Source organism: Bufo gargarizans, chromosome 3 (genome assembly GCF_014858855.1).
Source record: "Bufo gargarizans isolate SCDJY-AF-19 chromosome 3, ASM1485885v1, whole genome shotgun sequence".
Taxonomy (NCBI): domain Eukaryota; kingdom Metazoa; phylum Chordata; class Amphibia; order Anura; family Bufonidae; genus Bufo; species Bufo gargarizans.
Window position 1 is genome coordinate 288,912,500 of NC_058082.1, and position 25,447 is coordinate 288,937,946.

General features: G+C 35.0%; 1 protein-coding gene across 4 annotated transcripts in view; it reads left to right on the forward strand.

The window, feature by feature from the left end:
• Positions 1–602: 602 nt before the first annotated feature.
• The window catches only part of TBX4 (T-box transcription factor 4), a 170,931-nt gene continuing 146,086 nt past the window's right edge, over positions 603–25,447 (forward strand). For 2 of the 4 annotated variants that reach the window (XM_044286596.1, XM_044286599.1), the window contains exons 1-2: positions 4,094–4,406; positions 13,523–13,678. In XM_044286596.1, the coding sequence (XP_044142531.1) occupies positions 13,526–13,678 (153 nt within the window). In that variant the 5' untranslated portion in view covers positions 4,094–4,406; positions 13,523–13,525. Of the gene's footprint in view, positions 697–1,107; positions 1,235–4,093; positions 4,407–13,522; positions 13,679–25,447 lie in introns of those variants that run through there. The other 2 variants (XM_044286597.1, XM_044286598.1) reach the window with 2 other exon arrangements.

The following is a 25,447-nucleotide window of genomic DNA, read 5'->3' on the forward strand; positions in this document are numbered from 1 at the left end:
ATTAGGTATAATAAGCCATATAAATATGACCAAGGTAATCTTTTCCAATATGCAAAAATAGTCACAATGTTTAAGTCTGCCACCAATTTATTTATATTAGCTACTTGCACTTTAGCTCCATATTATCATGCTTTAGTTCAAGCAAAAATATTAATGATGACACTGATACATGCTGTTTATACAAAGGCGTCGGTAACATATTAAGTATTTTGCAGTGAAATATAGACATTTCAATGTTATAGGAGGAAGGTCTGGAAGTGATACTGCTTTATTGGTCTCTAAGATATGACTTTTTCCACTTCCATGCATTATTTTCCTGCTAAGAGTGAATATAGTTCGGCTTATCGATGGGAAGCTCGATGCCAAAAACCAACATAAGTGGAAAATAAAAAATAAAAAAAAAGGCACAAACCGCAGCTGAACTAAATCAATCGCTCTCACGGATGTCCTTGTTTGATCTTTGTCTAATGGATCTGCAACACCTCCCCGAAATAAACATGACATTTGATTTTGAGGAGCGGCTTATTTATTAATATGTCTACTTCATAGAATGATTAAGATTTATCATAGAAACCATCTTCAAGTTATAAAATGACAAGACATTTAAAGATTATGAGCATGATTAGTATGCTTATAACTTGAAGGCAAGCAACAGGGGGTGGCTCCTGCAAGGTAGATGACTGTACTTTTGTGAAGGTAATTTGCTTAATTGAATCAAATTCCTTATGGCTCTACAACATGGGTGTGCATTGCCCTCTACGTGCTGAATATGGACAAGTAAACCTTTGGCTATGAGTGCTTATTGTGCTATTTCTACCAAATGAATCATGTGTATTCATTACACATAAATCTACAACTATTAGTTACATCATATGTGGTCCTTACCAGGCCGAGGAAATGTCTTCATGCTTTTAGGAAAATATCTCTGTATCTCTCCTACGACCATTTTTTTCGAGAGTGGGAAAATGGTTCATTAAAAGGTTGACCCTTGGTATACTTTATCCTGCTTCTGTTCCCAATTTCTGGACCACGTGACTGTGGGAGTGAGTTTGGTTTAAATTTACTTTCAAGAAAATCTGATAAAATCTTGCCCATAAAGAACCAGTAGTTTTATAGCATTGTCTTTCTTATACTATCGGTATGCTGGAGAATTGGTTGCCTTTGCAAATTTGAGGTTGTGAAAAAATAAAGGTCTTTGTGCATCTCATTGAGAGGATCAACATTCATCTAACTGGTAAGAGTATATTTGTGAATACATTTTCAATGATGGTAGAGAAGTGAAGGAACCCAGATGCATTGCATTTATTTTACCATATCTGCTAATACATATTCCTATTTGTCACTATTAATGGAACGATCACTCCACAATGTTAAACGCTAAATCTTTAACAGTATAAAGTGTGTGAGCACTGTAGACGTAGTAGTAGATGATGTAGGGTCAGCTATAATAATAACTTCACATATTTCTAAGGAATATAGCTATAGATATTGTCATATCGTCTAATAATCAAGTTGATGTCAAACCAGATTAAATGTTTATCCAGAATTATCCAATCTATTTTACTTTTTCTTAGACTCACTGTAATTAATCATAATTTATTTATTTTATATACTTTGCAAAATGCAATAAACTATTCAGAAAGTTAATTTGCTTGACTTCTTTTCTATAAGGAAATTCTGAGAATCTATATAAATGTAAGAAGAGGCACATACATTTATGACAGATTATCTATTTTCTATATATTTATCTCTATCTATTCTATCTAGCTATCTATCTATCATTATCTATCTATCTATCTGCTATCTATTATCTATCTATCTATTTAGCTATCTGTGTTCTATCTCTCTATCTATCTATCTAATATTGTTTCTATCTATCTATCTATCTATCTATCTACCTTAGAAATATCTTTCTATGTATTTTCTATCTAATATCTATCTCATAACTATTCTCTCTCTCCCTCTTAATCTATTTATTATCATTATCAATGTACCTATTTATTGTATTTATTTATGTATGAAGTACAGTATTGACTCTTTATCTATATCGATCTATTTATCTATCTATCTATATATCTATCATCTATCTTTCTATCTACTTATTTATATAGGCCCTCGTGAAAACACTCCGCAGTGACAGTTCTATATTACATATATGTAGCTGTTTTTCTCTATTTTATTTGTCTGCTCTGGCTTTCTCTATCCCTAACTGCCGATAAATAGTAACACGTAATAACGTTGAGGGGTAATTATGACATGACAACTGAAATACTTGCAAGTAAGTAGTAATAGGAGCATTTTGTCAAAAGACCAGACCTAAAATATTTCACAAACAGGCATTGACTTAGATACAGTCCATTTATTCCAATCGCAGTCAAGAGAAAGTTATGGAAGGAGAGAAAAAAGCATGTACCAGCAGTGCATTTGTATGTGGTCCTGAATGTTGCTGGACGCAGCTGTGTGTTTGTCACAATTTCTGCTGAATACAAGCAGCGCACTATACCTTGAAGCAGGTCCTTAGAAGTGGAGAAATGTGCATTAGTTTGACATTGTACAGCCTTTCCAAAATATGTATTTATTACTGTCTCGATACTCGGCTCTTTAATAGCCGCTGGCACTAAATGAATAGTTTGCTTTGTTTAGTGATATATAGCCAACAGTTTGCTGAAGCTATGCCATTGTTCATATTTCATAAATAAAAAAAAAAACATATTTCCAACTCTGGGCAGCAACCTTCCTGACCTTAAATTAAAAATTCATCATTTGCCTTCATCCTATTCAAGACTGAATACTGGATGCTGAATATTCATTAATCACAGTCACATCATTTTACAGGCAATATTTAAGGGCAATCTTAATTCCTGATAATGATTTTGTACATATGATAGAAATATATTGAAATCCATATCCATCACATGCATTCATTATGTGCTATGTTGCCTGTTTCACAAAAATGCATGGAAAATCAACGTCTCATTATTTATGGTTCTGCTTGTAATGGCCGAGATTTACTTAGATGAATTAATGTACGTGGGTAAAATAATGCACATGTGTAAAAAAATCTACGTTTGTACATTACTATACACTAGTAAAATATAATATTCTAACTATATTAAAGTGTGTAGATTATTACTATTTTTGGAAGAGACATTGCATAATGATATTCCATGCAAGATCGCACATATGAGCAGCATGTCTTTGTTTGTACGCCAACTGAAGGAGAGACTATGCCGAAACTGAGGCCTTCCTACAAACGATTCTTATTGTATTATTTGTATAATTGTATTTAAAATAATTATTGCTATATTGTTCAATGGTATAGTTCTAATATTTGTCTGCTTTTATGCTATTTTTTGTTTGTTTTGCTATTATAACAAGGGAACTACTTATATATATATATATATATATATAAATATATATATTCTAGCTCATGTATGTGTATATTTAGATAGGTAGGTTGGTAGGTAGATGGGTAGGTTGGTAGGTAGATGGAGTGCAGACATGTAACATAATGCAGTATGCTATAACATCTAATACTCACTTGTCCATTGGAAGGGGTGACAGTCAGCTACAGCTGCGAAGTTAGTTTTTTATGTAGAAAAATATATTTTTTTTAGGTAGAAAGGCTCATACCAAGTGCATTTCATTTTCACCTAATGCGGCCGTAAGTAAGATTTATTACATTAATTTATTAACTAATTAATTAATTGACTGATTTCATTCTGCATATAAGAGCAACGGGTCTGTGCAGATTACGCATAATTCTGGGACAAGCTGTTCATGTAGTATGCACTGTTTTATTTCCCTAGCACAAGGGAATTTAGAAGGATAGGTGTAAGTTATGAATTGAAATGGTCAATGGAATTAGGTTATGAGCTGCTTTCATAAAGCAGTAGCATAGTAATATATGAAGGACTAAAATAGTTAAGTTTTGAGTGCGTAATATTGCTGGAGCAGAGTTCTACTGGGACTGATTGACAGCAGCAACGTCAGCAGGAGGGGGGAGACTCAAAGGGGAGGGAGAAAGAAGGCCAAAAATTCTATCTCTGAGAAACATTTTTTTACAGAAGATCAAGGAAAAGTTTCTGTGGGATCTGGGAATGTCTCCTTTCTGCTGTGTGTGATCAGTGATCAGGATGCTTCCACTGGACAGGGACCCTTTGGCCGGTACCACCAGCTGTTTCTAAACCTCCTGTCATAACCCTCATCTCTCAGCTTATAGCTTCCGCATTATCCTCGGTCCTACTCAGAACCATCCTGCCTCTGGCCCAGTTTCTCTCCTGCACCAAGACAGGGATCGAGATCTTGTACTCTCAACTATTTGTCTCAGGACATGCTGCTTCTCCTTATCTGGATGCAATTGACATATAAGTGAAGTGTCAGGCTTTGGACATTGTAAAACCAGTGTAAGTGTGCATCAACTCTTTACTTTCGTCTCTTCTGCTTTTGCCTATGAATACTGTATGTGAATGTATCAGGGAGATAAGAGGGGTATATACAGCTGCATATCGTTCATCACTGCATTGTGAGATAAGTGTGCACAATACTGTATATTTTAACTTGTCTGAGGGAAGGAAAATCAAATAAAGCATTCTCTGTAATCTCCTGTACAGCATTAAGCACCATTAGAATTGAAATCTAGAGTTAGCTGACGAGCAATCTGAACTTTAAAGTCTTTAAGAGTCACTGGCATGATAACGGTTTCTGAAGACCATCACAGCAGAGTAAACACTGCCTTAAAAGATCTGTATGCTACCTTCTGCAGGTACAACAGACTCCAAGCTTTGCCTTGCAATCCCCAGCCCCCTTCTCCTCCTCCTTAGACTGCCACATCCTTTCACTAAAAAACCTTTGTCCTATGGCTGCTTTTGGGCCTGGTAATTGTGGAAGCCGCCGCTCCAGAACTACTAGCAGATTTTCCATTAGGCAGGGGCCTACAACTATTTCAAATGATATATTTTAGATAAAGGGTAACTGACATGACATGACTTACTTTATATTCTATGTTTTTTTATGGCTTTTAGGGTCAGAATAAAAGCCATCTAATAGGAATATTGCATGTTTGCTTTGTCTCTTTCTAACCTGTGAGTTCAGTTTTATTTGTAACTGAGAATAACAGCAGTATATTCATAAAACATATTTCTAATGTTTGTTTTATCTAACATGTGTGCAGTTTATATAGACAAGAGTCTATGAAAATATTCTATGTTATATCTAAATGCATTTTCAAGCTTGAGCAAGTGTTAACATACATCTCTTAAATATCTATCTCATATCTATCTATCTATCTATCTATCTATCTATCTATCTAACTATCTATCTCTACTTCTATCAATATATTATCTATAGCTGTCTTATGTCTATGATCTTTTCCTACGGTCTATCCATTCTTATTATTACAGTCAAATATATACAAATAACATAGAAAAAATTTACTTCTCAGAACATTATAGTAAATGAATAATATGATAGCACTGAAACATTTGATTAAAAAAAATATATCTACCATTATCAATTTTAATTCACACTTAATTCAAATGCTCCTCATACACAATGTGCTAGACCTAGACGTGATTTATGGAGCATTATATTATAGATTTATGTTTGACTTAATCATACTTCTGCATTTTACTTTTAAGCTAAAAACTTAAAAAAATATATCATATGATATCAAACCAAAACATTCAATTTCTTAATAAATGTATTTATAGATAGGAAAGTTTAACAGTCAAAGATTCATGCAAATGAATGACTGTTATGAGAATTCTCTCTTTAATTTCTTATATATTTTCTATATACTTGACATCAGAGGTTTAAGTACATTTTGTTTATTTTTTTTTTAGACATTTAAATAATAACAAATAATTATTTGCTTTAAATATAATTGCAAAAACATGACATTGACACAGTTCACCAAATATATCACTGCCACCTATATTCTTATTTCTCATTATATAGATGGACTGTAGGTATTGTGATCGCGGCGCACAGTTCATGACATCAACTTACTCCAATCTTGGGAATTCTGCAAAATAGGAAAAAAACACCCTGTTTTACACCCTGCGGTTGTCAGACAGACTCTCTGCTACTTCTAGATAAAATATGTTTTGCTGTCAAGCAATAGGAAAAAATGTTTAACCCAAAGGAGGTCATACAAGTCACCTATAAAACCGCATGACATTGAATCTCTAGCAATGACTTTTGCTGACTGCTGGCTGCACTATGCGACACACACAACTCTCATTCCTGCCTGGTTAAGAATGAAAACTACTTTTCTCTAGTAAAAGTCCAGGTTGATGAGCAACAGGTCCTACAGACCTGCTGTCATACCTTATCTTTATTGTCTTTTTTCCAGTCTCTGTCTAAATTTTAGAGAAGTCTCCTTTAATCCTAGTCTTTGCACACTTACACGGATATGTGATCCCACGTTTCTGGTTAGATTTTATCACTTGGAAAAATGCATATTTCTAGCTTTAATATATAAGTATTGTAGGTAGTGTATATATTGTAAAGTCATATATAAGTATTTGTATGTTGTGTTTCCATGTAAATAGAAAGTATATTATTATAGGGGAATATATGTGACATCCACATCCACAGATATATATGGGTTATTTTTTAAGACAAAATATTGGAGTGGTGTTCTGTATAATGGGATACATATAACACTGACAACTCAGTGTTATCTTATGTTACAGAAGGTTATTGGATGACACTCGTGATTGCCCTCTATTTATCACACTCATGAACTTCTTTCCCTTAGTAGCACTACCTTACTCATACAAATAAATACAACTGAGTGTTTCTGTGGCTGATTGTTCTTTATGATCATTGATCTCCCTAAAGAAGACAATTTGAGCACTTGTTTAAAATCCAGATGAAGTGTATATGGTATCCATAGCAGATACTCAAGACTAGCCATGTGTCTAGATCAATTGTTAAAGGCAGTAAAATATAATTATTATTAAACCAGGCAGTGGATGAGTTAAACTATATTGCAAATTTCCTTTAGTGGATACTATACACAAATATATGTCTGAAAGATAGATAGATAGATTTTCAGATATATCAGCATATTATATTATAATGAAGCATGGCTTTACATATTCAAAGAGATATATTAACCTTGTTTATGGATGGAAAAATATGCCATGAATTGTCTATACAAGAACCATACACCAGACAGAAGATAAAATTGCTATTATACACTGTGTAAAACGCACATATTCTTGATATCTAAATGTTAATTACTTAATTTATTAAAGCCTTTAAAGTCTGTATTATGGACTTGGTTGGCGCTTTAATGTACAATTAGAAAATACCTGTTTTCAGTTTAACCCAATATTAAAACAATGGTGTTTTTACACTATATTTTTCAATGTCTACCTACTTTGCCAGGGACATTTCAATAGTTCAGGAAAGCAAATGCAACAAATACCTTTTAGATACATTTTTTCGTGCTTTTTTATTATTGTGATATACACCATCTTGTTTCAAATAGTGCTGTGAAAAAATTGCCACAATAAAAATATGTGATCCAAAACAAATCTGTAGATAGCAGATTTTGATAAATATAACTATGTTGGGGAGAAAACAAACACTAGACAGAGAGTTTATTACATTTCTTTGAGGCCAAAGCCTACCAGCTCAACCATTGCACTATTATCCATGGTGGCCAATTAGTTTATCTTGATGTTCATATATTTGTACTTTAAAATCCTAACCTGATGGTAAAAGATTAAGCACAAGCTCCATGAAAATACTAATGTATTATATGTTCAATAGGACATTTATTAAACTTTTTTTTTAAGAATTATTGTTTAAGTTGCCATTTATAAAATTGGAAAAATCTAGAGAACTTGAATGCTGATTTCACTGTCTGCGTAATTCTACACCATATTTATCATAGTTTGAACATGGTTTTTATGGCTTGTAGATGTAATAAACATTATCCATTTAGCATTAAGGTTTAATTTACATTTGTTTAGCTGCAAAGTGATACCTGAACATATAGATTTTACCCTAATTTTATTTAAAAAAAATGGAAGACTCTTCAATAATCTATTAATCCACACATATCTTTCTCTATAAAATCTATCTATCTATCTATCTATCTATCTATCTATCTATCTATCTATCGAGCCACCTATCCATCTAGGGTATACATCTATCAATTCAGCTATTGTATGTTTTATGTTGCAAACAGTATCAGTATCTTGCATTATGGCAACATCATGCTACAATGTAATATCTTCCCGGTTTATTTTAGGGTATACAGGTAGGCATGTACATTAGCCAATCAAGATCTTTAAATGGAATCAAAATGGCCCAATGGTAATATCGTTCAGGGCATTAAGCTACAATTTTATGTGGTGTAATAGTAAATAGCAGCAATTGTGAATAACCTCTATCAAATAAAAGTCAAACTTGTTTTCTCAAAGTTTCTAGGCTACCATTAGAGGGCCATTTCCTCCAGTCCTTGCGGGCCTATAACAGGCCGTGTTGATATTGCTGCTTCAGCAAATGGCTGTGTAAGTGGATCAGTCATTTTGATTGACACACCTGTACTTTAAAAAGAGCACCATGAAAACCAATTTGTAAATGACTGTTGAAGGCTCCAACTCTACTATTGTTTAACTAATGTGCATATGCATAAAACATGTTTATGCTGCTTAAGGACAGGGTAAGATACAATATTTGTCATTAGTTAAACATTTGGCCATTAGCAACTAATAATGGCACACCACAGTAATGGTATTTGTTAAATTGCAGCAAAATTGTGCCACAATTCATGCCTTGGGTTTAGACTAAACTTCATAATGGTGTAAACTTAAATATATTTTTGCTGCAATATTTAATGTTATATATAAAATGTCAGTGATTTTGTTATATACTGTAGTATACAAAACTTCTGCTTCTACCTACTTGTCTATGCTATTGAGAAGTTGAAGATACAAATATTAACAGGAATTACATTAAAAATATTGGAAAAAATCCAGATGACAGAAAAAAACCTTAATTTTTATAAATTACTGATTGTGTTATGAACAAAATGCCAATGCAGAACTTAAAAGTATAAAAGTATGTAACGTATAAAATATTATATTTAATTCAGGAAAAACAATGAGTTGCTAAGAGAATCATTATATGGTGACGGCTAAAATAAAAATGGGTTCATAAAATATCTAATTTCTCTAAAGATTATTTAAGAGAAGGGTCTCTCAGTATAGCTTTTGTGATAGTGCATTCAAATAGTGGCAGGAGGTTGTTTCCTCTATCATTAAGTTACTGTTATTACAATATGAAATAGACCTTTTCCTGCTGAAACAGACTGTTCACCTAGGAAACTATTGCATTGTGGAACAAACTCCATGTTGCTCCAATTATATGGATTATGTAAAGAATCTGCTAGCCTAACTGAGCTATGCAGCTGCCAGATTTAAATGAAGAATATCTCCAAGCTAAGTTATCTATAAAGACTTGTTAAAATTCTAAATAGACCTTTCCCTATTAATTCTGCCCCTAAATCACCACAAATAGATATTTAAAGAGAATTTTAATATAGTATAGTTATTCCCCCAGCACAGTCTCGGCCTCATGAGGTTCAGAATCAACTGTGAAGCTCTTATGCCTCATCTGTATTGTGTTTCCCAGTCTCTGACCAATCTAGAGTAGAGATCCCAATTAATCTCCCACTCACATACATACACACAGCCATCTAATTCTATCCTCTAGTTACTACAGAGGTATACAGATAGATATGTCAGAATGATATTTCTAATATTGTACTGTATTTGAAAATTAGCAGACATCATGTCAACACTGGTATAGGCCCCTTCGTGTATATTTGGTGACCCGATTCAGATCCCCTCTGATGTGAAGCAGAATTCGCTGGAGTGGAACTGGAGCTAGAACTGATCCCATTTTAGTTTTCTATGGTTTTGTTCTCATATATCCGGTTCATCATTGTGATACTGGATATCAGATAGTGCTGGACAGAAAAATGCTACATGCTCAGTTTTTCTGATGCCCTATCTGTTCACATATATGTAGTAGACCTATATCAGTTATATCTGGCTCCTGACCTAATATAGGGCAGGCAAAACTGATATATGCAAAGCAGGCCTATTGTACTTGATAATTTGCACTGTAAAAAAAACATTTTCCAAACTCATTTGGGAAATGTTTTTTTACAGTACAAATTAAGTTAGGAAGTTATTGAGCGAAGTCTTACGAGACTTCGCGAAGCAATAACTTTGGCTCATCTTAGCCAATACATTCTAAGAATGTATGGAGCTCCTGTTCCGGACAGTATTAGAACAAAGTTTTATGCAAATCGACTTTGGATGGTTCATCCGAAGTCTATTTGCTCATCCCTAGTGATGATCACAACTGTTCTGGTAACCAGCACCAATCTTTTATTAAAAAAAAAAATTAATTTATTGTAGTGATTATTTTCTCCTTAGCATTTCAATTAGATTTTAAAGCACACATTCTGTAGGCATTTGACATGCCAAAGTGTAAACTGCTTTGAAAAAAAAATAAAACTCCTAACCAGTTTTCTTTCATTACAAGAAAATTTAATTATGGCTGTCTTGACTAAAATCCAGCTAGGAAAAAGTTCTAGGGGAAAAAAAAATCTGGAGCTGTCTCATAAAAGAAGAAATACTCCACATGTCGAGCTTGGTAATACCCTTTGCATGTTAGATTGGCAGCACACACAATCCTTGTTTTCTAACACTACAGGCCATTGGCTCAAGTGCTTCGTGAAAATATGTAAATAAAATGAAGATTAAAGAGTCATCCCATTCACTTGTGTAAACTTAACCATTTAATAAGGCTCTTTGCTTCAAGACCCTAAAGTGCATCTGCCATTGACGTGAACTTGTTTGCTGCTTTGATCTACAATTAGAACACATCGATCTCCCTATTAACCCTTTCTTGCTAAAATGACATTTGCATCTGCATGGAATCTAATTCACTTTGAATTTGATAACTTGACTATATTATTCAATATGCACTACACAGTGTATATTATCCCAAGAGTGAGAAAGTTTGAATCAATATACCATGTAATTGCCATGATTGGTTCTAATATGAGCAGTGGGGATCTCTTTTAACCCTAGCTACATATATATATATATATATATATATACATATATACATACATACATACACACATACATTAGACATGAGCGAGTCGATTTGTTACAATCGAAATGCAGTTTGAATTGTAGATAAAATTCTCATTCAGATGGATAGAATTTGTGTTTTTCAAGAGAGATTTTCAAGGCATTTAAAGCACTTTTAATTCTGATAAAATGAATTCGTACTTGGCTGATTGAGACAAATCGGCCAAGGTTTTTTAAAGTTTCTCATCCATAGTATATATGCATATATGTTAATATATATATATATATATATATATATATACATATAGTTAGAGCTAAAAAAAAAAAACACTATCCAACCTACCCTATACTTATTTAGCTGAACACTTACAGGGTTTTAAGTTTATACGAGGGATCAGCAACCTCCAGCACTCCAGCTGTTCTGAAACTACAACTCCCAGAATCTTCTTTTCACTTCTATGGGAGTTACAAGATTAAGTGTCCATGCTGGAAGTTGTAGTTTAAAATTTTATAGTAGCAGGAGTGCTGAAGGTTGCTTATCCCTGAGTTATACTATAGGTGCTGGCTTGTTTTGTGGTTGCTTTTTTGCTAATGTATGATTGCATTGTATATGGATATACTGTTTTACTTTATTTATTACTATGCATATCAGATAGAATGGCATGCCATTAGATAACATAGCTTTCCAAAACAACATATTGCTTAACTTTTTAAAACATTCCCTTTTTATACTCATTAGTTGGAAAGAATATGAAGAAACATTTTACACCAAGTTCATTCCCAATATATTTCCTTTTCTTCCATTGCAGTTTTATTCTGTATCTTTGGGTTTTGTCCATAGCTTTGGTTGTCCTTCCACAACCCTCTTCCCCGAGAGAGGTACTGATGACAGCAGATGAGTAGAATGATGAAGTAGGAATAAGGAATGCTTCATTCATTTACTCTTTATGGGACAGTAGCACAGCAAACAGTGCTATTTTTATGCAATAGAAACCTATTTTTCCTCATGCTTCTGCTTTCATTCATGTATTTATTGATAGCAAGCATGGATGCTCTGAATGAGCTTTAAATGCTTCCTCCAGCATAAAAAGGCAATGATTTTGCATTCATCTTGGCACATCTCTTCTCCAGTGTCAATGTTTTGCAGACACAATCACCTCTACCTTTCTCGTCTCATTAGAGAAGATTGTGGATACTAAACATATCTATGTAACTTAGTGTAAGGTATGATATGGGGACTGTCTGTTGTGAGTAAAGAACTCATTGCATTCGCTACTATTAAATATATTAAAGATAACAGTGGCTAGCAGATTTACTAAGTTTGAATATGGCAACTTGAATTGTCTGTTTATTACCTGAAGGGTCAATACTATAGAATGCTATATTTGAAGCAGTAACAATATGTCTGTGTATATTCCGTTTACTATTAGAGTCAAATTATTATAATTTATAGCCATAGGTAATCACATGCAGATATTTAGTAAGTTTTAATGTTTGATGATGACCTACAGCTCTCCAGCTGTTGTAAAACTATAACTCTTACCATGCCCTTCTGTATGCTGACAGCTATAGGCAGTCTGGGCATGATAGGAGTTGTAGTTTTGCAACCGCTGGAGAGCCGCAGGTTGGCCATCCCTGCTATAGCATGATATCTCCAAGCCTAACTGCAAGGTCAAAGTTAAAAGAGTCATAGGCTTTCAATTGCAGTGTGGGCCCCCTGTCTCCCCAGGCAATAGTTCACCAAGTTCCAAGTACTTTGTTATAGTCCCCATAAGTGTTTCATCTTTGCTTTTAGAAGAATAGTGGTGAGGGAATATCTCCTAGCCCAGGTGAAAGACTAGGGAGTGTATACATTTGACCTGTTGCATTATAGTCCTAAATTGAAAAATAAAGTAGAGCCATAAACAAGGCACCAATGGGAGATTTTCTCTTACTCTCATACCACTTGTTTGAAATTCTATTTTATAGATGGAATGTGCACATGGTTATAACAATTGTAGGGTTACATTTAGATGTTATTCTCTAAAACATCCCCAAAATATTACATATATACCTAACTGAGAAGATTTTATAAATAACAGCATATTTTGTATTGATCAGCTAAGGTTTTTATATGTGGAATCTTTTATTACACTGTCTTAATAGCGGTTTGGTTTTGCTCCACTCATAAAATTATTATAAGGCTCTTGAGGGTGTTGAAGGCAGTGCCTATAGCCCACTGACACTTTTTAGTTAACTATAATGGTTTTGTTCAAGTTCATATTAGCCTTTTCTATTTAAGGGTATAAACCTGTTGGGACTCTATACAGTTTTAACCTTGTTTTACATCCCTGCTTTCATCTTGCAGTGTGTACGCTGTAGAATAACACAATTTTTCTCTATTTAAAAAGGAAATGCTCCAGGAAAAAAGCTTGCCTGAGGGTGAGGATGGCTTTACAGCAACCCAAACAGCTGGACATGTAGAGGCTGCAGCAGGATCACCAACAATGGGAGTAGCAGGGCTGAGCAACTCACTGAGTAGCCCGCAGAGCCAAGATCCAGAGCAGGTAAATCTTATCTACTCTAATCTGGAATATAACTTGTTTTCTATTTGTGATGTAAAGACCAATCTAATAAAATAATTGGCCACTTTGGGTAGAATGTGAAGCAAATGGAATGGGCCATTTGTTTTGGAGAAACATGTATCATAATTTATATCATACACAAGAAAAAATTCCTTTAAATTGTCATTTATAATGATATTGATAATGTATAGACCATCATGTGGTTTCTTAATTCCTGTTTGGATTTTAGCAGGAGTTTTTACAATAGGGATAACAAACATATAGTAAATAATAATGCAATACTGTAATATTATAAATACATTATTAATAATCATTATTATTAAGATAAGGCCTATGCTATGGAATTACTGTATAGCACACTTTGCTCCATCATTTTGATTCTGTGACTACTTCTGCTTACCCTGCAGACAATCCTTCTGCATTCTGAAGTGGTGTTTCCACATAGGTTATGCCTTTTTTTTTATGATTATTGACAAACTAAACAATGACTATTTACACTTTCACAATTACTTGAAAAGAGTTTCCATTTTACATTTTTTTAAATATTCACCGGCTTGAGTCACTAGACACTAAAAAGATTGCAGTCACTAGATAATTTGGACTTTAGATTAAGATGATTGGTCACCACTTCCATAATTTTGCCAAAAATCAGATGTGTATTCCAATCCTACTTTATAAATTGAGATGTAGTATGTGATTGACTGGACAGCCTGCACCATCTAGAGACAGATGACCTTCTTTACTTTTATTTGCAATGGAAGAGTTGTAAGCTTGTATTCTAGGAGTTGCCTTCCCTGTCTCTCTTTCCCTCACCTTGGTGTAAACCGCTTGTTTGCTCAGATAAGAGTAAATGCTAAGTTATAGAGTTAATTTTGCCAAAAACGCCCAAATGGCAGAACTGTGCAATCTTGGTTTTGGAGGATCACATTGCTTATAGTCAAAATTGGAACCAGGAGAAATATATTCTTTGGGGAAGATACAGAGAAAGAACTTTAGGACAAAATAAAGTAAAAAAAAAGCTGTAATTCTATTGATATCACACATTGGTATTGCTTCTTCTAAGTTTAGCGCATGTGGCTAAACTTATGGTCTTCATTCTATGAGTAGATGTTGTCATCACCTGTCTTTTGACATGATAAATGTTTTGTTCTGTGTGTTTATGTTGTGTTTTTCACATTTGCTTTCTTCAATTTGTCTATTATTTTAATGATATGAAAGCAAATAAAGACTTTTTCTAAACAACAGTTGGTAGTTGATTATTTAATTAGAGGAATTAAAGGAATTAGAAATTAACAAAAAACTAAATGAACAAAAAACACAGACCACGGGTAGCATCAGGCCCCTGTTCATGGATGAGTAGGGCACTCATCTTATGCCGCCACCCCACCCTCACTTTTTTTTAATTGCGCCATATCCTGGGCACTCTTTCCTTACTAGTGCAGCATGAACCTTAGCCACACCACAGGCTAGGTTAAATGATTTTTATAGCATATAGGTCCATTATCAGAATCCTTTATTGTGCACCGCTTAAGAGCATTTACTATCTGCTGTTTTTGTGTTTCCTTCCCCCTGCTACTCCCAACATATTATAGTTGAAACATGCATGTAGGGATTAATTAAGATAGGGTGAACTAGGGCTAGTTTATTTAGGGAAAGGTTCCAGATGGGGTTGCCCTTTTCAGGGCGGTTGCTCTGTGGTTAGGCTATCAGGGCCAGCGCAGCACCTCTATCATAGGGCAATTATAGGGTTATGTAGGCCCCATCTATGTTTTGGATAAACAGTGGTAGGATAAACGGTCTTTTATCTTAAGTGCCGCCGTGCACTACCAATCCTACTACCCTATCAGCTTCTTTCTATCCAGTGATTGATATTGTGTGGATTTATCTAGATTGAAGCTTTTTGTTATTGTTTTCGTTTTAGTCTATTTACCTTATTTATCAAGAGGGCTATATATTTATATGACACGATTAAAAGGTACGTTTTATATACATATTCAGTGAAGTTTGGATCACTTATTAGTTTATATGAATTAGAAATAAAAGCACACATTTTGATGTGTTTGAATATAATGGAGGTTGTAATTTCTAACATTTAGAAACAACATAGTAAACTGAGCTAATATGACAAATTGACAAAAAAAAAAACTTTTTTCTAGCTGAATTCCCAAATGGAGGTGTGTGATATAAATAAAGAGCTAGAACCTATAATATTGAATGACATTGAGGTGTAATATGTAAGACCACATGTCACATAAAAAGAACTTGATCTTTATCCCCAACTTCTGCAGATTTTGGTGGGATTTACTAACAATGAGCCTAGCAAAACATCCACTGGAAAAGCAGCTCCAGAGTTGACTGATAGACACTTACCCCCTAATCTATTAGAATGACATGTCCATTTGTCTGAGCCAAACATGCATATTATTTAATATGTTGAGAGTGATGAGTAGGTCGATTCTACAATTAGATCATTTCTTTTGATGGTACAGGCAATATTATTCTAACCAGGCAAAATAATGGTTAAAGATGAGTGACGTGGTTCTAAAATTTGAAAATTTGACCCAAATTTTTCAAATGGTACTGATTCCAATGAACTTGAATCGTGTGTGATGAGAGAAAGAGAGACTTTTCTGGGCAACTGGGACACTTTTGATTCAGGTCAAAATTATTCAGACCCCAAATGGCCCAGAATAGAATTTTAATAATTTCTCTTATCTCTAATAACAGTCTGTTTTTCGTAAATGAGATTTACATTGTGATGATGTTTATACTATCTTGTTTTACTATCATGAAGATCAATGAGGTTGGACAAATTATGCATATGAGAAGTGGATGTATGAGATGACAAAAAGGTTATTTATTTTCTCTATGTGAGTTTGGCTGAACAACAATACCCAATGCAGCCAATAAAAAGCAGGCTCTTATTTCCATTTTTGGGATCTGTATGTGGGATCTCTATGCATCATATAAATTGTGAGTTCAATTTCAATACACTTGAATGAGGCCACACATACTACTGTAGAAAAAGAATGTGATGGAATTAGCATAAAAAAAATTGTAGCATGCTCCATATGAGCAGATTTATTGAACTATGTTCCCTTATTTCAGCAAATTTTGGGAACACTCATTTCATGAAACTGCATAGGTCACAAAATGATGCACAATAGGGTTCCATGTTAAGGAAGTCTTATTCTTATGTTTTTGTGGTATAAGAAATAGAGGGAATCAATTCTAAATGAATTGGAATTGATCAGAATTTTTTTAAAATTCTAAGTGGCAGCACTGTGACTCAATGGTTAGCACTGGTGCCTTGCAGCACTGTATGGAGTTTGCATACTCTCTCCATGTTAGCGTGAGTTTCCTCCTAGACTCCGAAGACATACTGATAGGGAACATACATTGTGAGCCCCATTGGGGACAGGTTGATGCTAATGTCTGTAAAGCACTGCGGAATATAGCAGTGCTATATAAGTGAGTATAATTTTAAAAAAAAGTGGAACCAAATACAAATTCTTGGTGATTCAATTTGTGCGCATTTTGTAGAGTAAGAGATAAATTAATTTTTAAAAATTCTTTAAGGCCTCCTGCACACGACCGTATGGCTTTTTCAGTGTTTTGCAGTACGTTTTTCACGGATCCATTTTTTGTTTCCGATTCCGTTCAGTTTTTCCATATGGCATATACAGTATACAGTAATTACATAGAAAACATTGGGCTGGGAATAAAATTTTCAATAGATGGTTCCAGATATGGAAGACATACGGAGTACATTCCATATGTGTTTTTTTTTTTTTTTTTGGACCCATTGACTTGAATAGAGCCACGGAATGTGATTTGCGGGCAATAATAGGATATGTTCTATCTTTCAATGGAACGGAAAAATGGAAATGCAGAAACGGAATGCATACGGAGTACATTCAGTTTTTTTGGCGGAACCATTGAAATTAATGTTTCCGTATACAGAATGCAAAAAACAACCCGTAAACGAAAAAAAAAAAAAAAAAACGGTCGTGTGCAGGAGACCTAAAGGTGAGAAACAAGAGAGAAAAACTATGAGACCTGAAAGACCTGAAAATGCCCTATGACCCATGTGACCACACTCAAAGAACAGGAAGTCTTCACATATTTTAGTCCTGCTGGACAGTGCGAAAACTACATAAGTTTAGGATTTTTTGTAATATAGATAGGGGCAAGGAAATTTTAAGACATACACCAAAAACTCTAAAAAAATATGTTTAATTAAAACTGTATTTAATCGAAAGGTAATTTTCTGATGACACATTCCATTTAATATCCGGCGTTTCCTGTTCACTATGTAACTTATCCTTACTGACACTTCAGATACATTGATATATTACGAAGAAAACCATGAATAAAAGGAAAATGTGTCTGTTTATGTATCAGTGCAGTGTAAGTGTGCTGGGTAGGTCACATGTATATTTTTCCACTAAATACATCATCATTGGATGCCTATCAGTGCAATGAAATGCATTTAATTTGTAGGAAATGGATAGTTTCAAAACATTTCTTGCTTTTTGGAAAGTAGAAAAGTAAGAGAAAATGTAAAAAAATGTTTAAATGCAGCCACCTGTGGTGATAATAGTAAATTATTTGTTTTATAACTGTATTTTTGGACAGATTCTGTGTAGAAGAGATTGAGAGAGATCTGTTCTTTTATAAGAAAATATATTTATAATACTCAACTTGGTCATAATGACCAGAATACGTTTCCATAGAATGCGTTTCCATAAAATGATGCTTTTATTCCAAATGGTTAGAACGAACGATCTGTAAATACTTTTTTGGTATTTCAGAGGTAAGTGGAGGTCATTATTATATGGATCTGGAGCAGTTTTTCAGGCATTTCTTCTGATTTTGTATTTCATTAAAAAAAATTATATTGAATGGATAATGTATTCATATGAAGACAAGGACAACCCTATCTGACTTGGTTAGAGCTCTGTTAAAACTACTTTCCTGGGTTTATTTCCTGTTTGGAATAGTTCCTATGGGGCAAATTTAATCCATAGGCCATCAGATTATGCAGAGTATATTTTTATGAAATAGAAGATTGCTTTAAGCATGTGGAGCAAAATCCACCCAGTATACTTGTCACATCACGAGTTCAGGGGTAGATTGTGACATTTCCCTATTTATGTAGGAAATTCTCATCTGCCCTCACTACAGATCTAAGATTGGGAAACTGTTCACTAGTGAAGAGCGGCAGGGGCTACATTCGAATTTGCGATTTTTCATGAATATTTGGGCGAATATTCGTCATATATTAGCAAATTTAAGATAATTTTCTTGATTGCGAAAAATCGGCAATGTAATATTCGCGTAATGCGCGTGAAATACAGGTGTGGGTCACCTTTGCTACATTAAAAATGGCTTTATATGCAGTTAGAGTGTTCCAATATATTTGCGATTGCGCTAATCGGCACTAATGATGCAAATATTTTGGCGCAATACGTAATACTTCACATTTTAGCAGGTCTACATGTATGTATGGACAGCAGAACCTATCACACTACCTAACACCCTGCACTATATCAGGATATGACCTACACTGACTATCTGTATTATATATATAAGCTATCTAACTATCTATCTAATGTAGTGTGGAAAGCACAGAGCACAGCAATTTACACTGCTGTCTCTCTCAGAACTTTACAAAACTGTAGAAAATGGCTGCTGCGGAGGTTTTTATATAGTAAAGGGGTAGGCAACTTTCCTATTGGTTGCTAGGGATGATGCTAAGCTCAGACAAAGACATTGCAGCCTTCTTATTGGCCCACAAGCAAGAAGGGAGGTTACTCGAAATTATGAATATATATCACTACAGTATATTCTAAATATTCATGAATTCTCGGAGTGCCGATATTCGCGATGAATATTCGCAATTCGAGTATTTGCGCCCAACACTATTGTTCATGTGTACTGTCCAAAGTTATAAAAGTGGAAGATAATGTTCACATCCATATGGGGCTTTGAGTCACTTTCTGATGCACCTCTATTACATAAAATTGTCTCCACACATTTTTAAATGTTCTCTAGGTTCGTGAGGCATGGAGTGTTTGGCTATTTCTCCAGACTTTTTTCTGAATACTGATTGGTTTGATTTAGCAAAAATTTCACTTTTAAAAATAGCACTCATCAATTCAAAGGCTCCAGTTTCATAGACTGCTCTGGCCTGCTCAAGCCCCTATTCATTGTAAGTGAGAAAAATGTCTACAACTTTTGGATTTCTGTAACTTCCATCTGAAACACAAATAACCAGCTGATTGTCCAGAACTGAAATATTACACTGATAAATTGATGGAACATTCTTTGTGCTCCTTGAAAATAATCCTTTGAAACATTGACTTCTAAAATCCACCACAGAGGCTAAAAATACCTATTTCACTCTAAATAGTGCTGTCGCTTAGAAGAATATCAAGCAAAAAGCCACAGCTGATTTGATCTCTGGTCCTGACAATAGCTATTTTAATTATTATGCTGTAATATAGCTATATTTACTAGTTATTTGGCTCTAATTATTGTGGTAAATATAAGACCATTTTTTATGGACCTGTCATCTACATTATTTTTGACACTTTAAAAGCTAAAATATGCTTTATCCAGTCACTGCATGATGTCTTGTGTCAAATCATACTCAATCACACATGCTATTATTATGAATATTAGCAATGAAATTTTGTCATATTTTTTGTCTCTCTTTACGTTCAGGGCTTATGTTCGTTATACATATTTGAAGAACAGGGGCAGACAGGGAATTTTCACGGTGGGCCGATACCCATAAGGCCACCCTAGCTCTCCTCACTGCCACTGGAGGGCACGTACTTTTTGGGGAACTATAGGCGTAATTACTAGAGCAAGTCCAGGCAGCATGGCTGGCTTGGTGCTGTGGCCCTCATCTCACCTCCTAAGCCCCCTGCTCCATATCCATATTAGAGACAATTGGAAGAAGAGGACAGAACATGGCAGGTATTGATGGCCACCACAGAGGAATATCTTCTGGGAAGGTATTTTGTCCTGCACTGTGGTATTTGGTTCTGTGGCATGGAATTCCGTGCTGAACTATCATATTACTGACCCTTCCAATTTGTATTGCCCCCATCTACTTGTGCTGCCCCACCTTCTGTCAATTTGGCCCCACTTATAACATTTGGATAACTTTTAGGTTTTCACTAGGGCCACTTTAAGTTCTCAGTCTGCCCTGATTGAAGAATGTCTTCCCATACATATAAACTGTAATCCTATATAGTTTAAAATGTCTGCCCCTGACTCCCCATTGTAAAAAACATAACAAAACAAACAAACAAAAAACACATATATTGCCCTGTATACAGTTTTGGTGCATAGTTACAGTAACTATGGTTTTCAGTACATTTAAAAATAAGCTTTCTCAATGTATGCAGGCCAAACATACAGTACTATGAAAATGTTTTAGGCAAATGTCTAAAAATGCTTCCAAGTAAGAATGCTTTCAAAAATAGAAACATTAATAGTTTTTTTAAATCAGTTAACAAAGTGAGTGAACAAGAGAAATCTAAATAAAATCTGTATTTTGTGTTACCACCATTTGCTTTCAAAACAGCGTCAACTCTTATATAATTTTGGAAGTAACTTGGCAGGGAGGTTATTCCAAACATCTTGGAGAAATGACCACAGATCTTCTGTGGATATAGGCTTACTTAAATCCTTCTGTCACTTCATGTAATCCCAGACAGACTTGATGATGTTGAGGTCAAAACTCTGAGGGGTCCATATAATCATTACCATGACTTCTTGTTCTTTTTTATGCTGAAGATACTGTAGTTCTTAAAGGGATTCTGTCATCAGATTTAACCCCTCTAACCTAAACCAATGATCATGTCCAGACTAATAAGAAGAATCCTAAGCTGGCCTTATTAAAGGGAACCTGTCACCGGGATTTTAGGTATAGAGCTGAGGACATAGGTTGCTAGATGGCCGCTAGCACATCCGCAATACCCAGTCCCCATAGCTCTGTGTGCTTTTATTGTGTAAAAAAAAACTATTTGATACATATGCAAATTAACCTGAGATGAGTCCTGTCCCTGACTCATCTCACGTACAGGACTCATCTCAGGTTAATTTGCATATGTATCAAATAGGTTTTTTCACACAATAAAAGCACACAGAGCTATGGGGACTGGGTATTGCGGATGTGCTAGCGGCCATCTAGTAGCCCATGTCCTCAGCTCTATAGCCAAAATCCCGGTGACAGGTTCCCTTTAAACCTCACTGTGGCTCTATTTGCCCAAAAAACAGGTTTTTATAACCTGTCAATCACTTACTTAAGGTGCACAGGCTGAGCCTAGTGCGCAGGCGTTGGATCTGGCCGAGGGACAGGGAGGATTGCGGAGGCGGCGCTGAACTGTAGAAGGTGGCGCTGAACACAGGGAAGGCAGTGCTGAAGACAAGGAAGGCGGCGCTGGGCACCGGACGGCGAGGGGTGCATCCGGGCACCCTGTATTAACGGACTTCCCCTTGGGCACCTTAAGTAAGTGATTGACAGGTTATAAAAACCTATTTTTTGGGCAAATAGAGCCACAGTGAGGTTTAATAAGGCCAGCTTAGGATTCTTCTTATTAGTCTGGAATAAGCATTATGTTTAGGTTAGAGGGGTTAAATCTGATGACAGAATCCCTTTAATGACATTGACTGTATGTTTGGGATCTTTGTCCTGCTGAACAATAAATTTGAAGCCTCCCTAATGGCATTCTTATTTTGTTTTATACCCAGATGTGATGCAAATAGTGTCTAATAGATAAATAATATTTTTTTTAATCTTCTGCTGTCCGGGCGCTAAAATATACTCCAGCCAGTGGTTAGAGTAGATTTCTGAAGTAATGTGCACCAGTTTTCTGGTGCACATGTTGGTAAGTGAGTAAGGCCATGGAGCTCCCATCTACTGTCTAACTCCTCCTACCGACACCCCGGACACTTTTTGGAAAAGTGACTAGAGTGTTAGAAATAGCTATAAAAGTCACACATTTTGTCACACAGCAGCAATTGCAACAAAATGTTCAACTTTTATTTTCCAAAAAACTGACGTTGATCGTTAGTATATGACCCCCTATGTGGTTGGCCAGTCCTATCAAAATTGGCGGTTTCAGACAATATTAATCTAAAAACTAAAATATTTCTAATATCCTTTTATCAGGCTTGATCTTGGTTGTAATAAAGCAATATTGGAGAATAGAAAAGTGTTCTTTAAACATGTCATTAGTAAATATTTTAATTGTATATGTAGACATATTGTAAGTCATTAAAATATTTCACTTTATTGAAAGATCAGTAGGCGTATTACTCCAAATTGTCGCACATGACCAAATATCAAAACCTTTCAAACGTGGCATTCAGTGACAAATACGCATTTTACATGCTTTTGATTAATCACTGAGATATAAAGTTATTCATTTTATTCCAAATAGTACTAATTTGCCAACATGTTGATCTCTCCAGTCATCAACAAGGTTAAAACTAAATTGTAGAAATGTTTAATAGCTAATGCATTTACACATGTAAGAAGGTGTTTCTAATGAGCTGCCTTTTTGAGCACTGTGAGATGAAATGGGTTTGACATCATTATTCCAAGTTATCAAAGGCAAGTTTTTTTCCCCTGGTGAGCCTTTTGAAACTATTTTTGGCAGATAGAGAGATATAAAATAATAAACGCAATACATTCCAGCTTTTATGTTGTTTTCTTAAGTTTTACATAGTAGATTTTAGAAATTTTATCAACAAGTCTGTCCTTTACTGTGCACTATGCCAAGCCAGCCATTGTGCCGCACATAGTCCGATTCTAGTGCTCTTTAGCTTCATGTGCAGTGCCAAGTCATAACAAGAGCTATAAAGAGCACTATTATTTTACTTTATTCATCTGTCTTTCTTAAGTAAATCAGCAGAATGATTTAGTAAACTGTTTCTTACTAGATGACTAGGACCATTGCACTACTATCTTGTCACTGTCTTCACTTACTAACCTTTGTATTCACATTAAAAATCTTTTCCTGCTACATAACCCAAAAACCAGTTACTAACTTGGCATGGCCTCACTGCAATATGTCATAAATACAGCATCCAAGATAATCTGTTTAATTAATGGTTATACTATCACATCTGCTCTCTTTCCATTATCACACTGTTCACCTGTCTCTTTAAAAAATTAAAATTAAAATCCTTTTACTAGTCTATTAAGCTCACTACTACCAATGTCTACCAACCTATTTATTCCCCTTGTAGTGTAAATTACTTATGACTCTCAGCCCTCCTCAGTAGTGTTGGGCGCGAATATTCTAATAGAGAATATTAATCACGAATATCGGCACTTCCAGAATTTGTGAATATTTAGAATATAGTAATATATATTCGTAATTTCGAATATTCTAGATTTTTTTTTTCCCATCAGTAACCTCCCTTCTTGCTTGTGGGCCAATGAGAAGGCTGCAATCTCTTTGTCTGAGCTTAGCAACATCCCTAGCAACTAATAGGAAAGTTGCCTACCCCTTACTATATAAGAACCTCCCCAGCAGCCCTTGTATGCAGTATTTTGCAGATCTGAGAAAGACAGCAGTGTCATTGCTGTGCTCTCTGCTTTCCTGTGTCATTACATTAGATAGTTAGTTAGTTAGCTTATATATACGTATATATATATATATATATATATATATATATATTACAGATAGTCAGTGGGAGATAGTGTAGTAGGTTATAGCCTGATATAGTGTAGCTGATAGGTTCTTCTGTCCATACATACATGCTACATACATAGTGCTGTGATGTCACAAGTTCACAACAATACTTAGTGCACCAATCACTAATAAGTAGTCAAACCTTTTAAAATGTGAATTTGCACCAATTGCACCAAAATATTAGCATCATTAGTGCCGATTTCGCAATCGCGAATAAATTGGAGCACTTTATCTGCATATAAAGCTATTGTAATGTTCTTGTATCCAGCATGGTATTAATTAAACCCCTAAAAAATATTAATTTTTATTGATATACGTTAAAACGATCCCTAAAGGATCCCCTTGATCAAAGCTATTAGATATACAGACAAAAAAAAAAAATTAATTAAATAAGGTGACCAAAAGACCACATCCAGAAAAGATTTTACACTGGGGTATGGGGAAAATGCTGTCCCTAAATCTACCCCTATCCTAAAGCCCTTTGCCCAGGGAGGGCTCCTGATGGTGGAGACCCCCTGTCCGCGTACCTGTACTGCTAGGCCCTTCCTGTTCCCTAAAGGGGTGCAACAGAGTACGTGGACTGTTATCCCAGGTAAAAGATTAGGATATTAAATTTATCAGCTATATGAATAGGCTGGATGGGAATTGAAAAAATAGAGACACAGACAGTGGTACAGACAAACACAAAAATACAATTAACTATGGTCAACTATATCTACTAAACCGTGAGTTTACACTTACCAGTGATTTCATTTATATCTAGATGCTTATACATTGAAATTGACTGTGGTGTATAATTGTTTCCTGCCCTATACAGGATGTGGATGTAGATGTGGATAACATTATCTATACTGGATGGAGTCCTAAACAGGCATAAGTATCACTGATATGAATATATCCTCCTGTCTTAACCCCTGGTAGAGCGTCTATTTCACTTGTGCGTTCAGGCTTTTCAGCCGGCACATATCTTTGAGCACCCCCTTTATGTGACCCAGCCCTATATTGGCACTTCTTTAGTCACATACAAAGG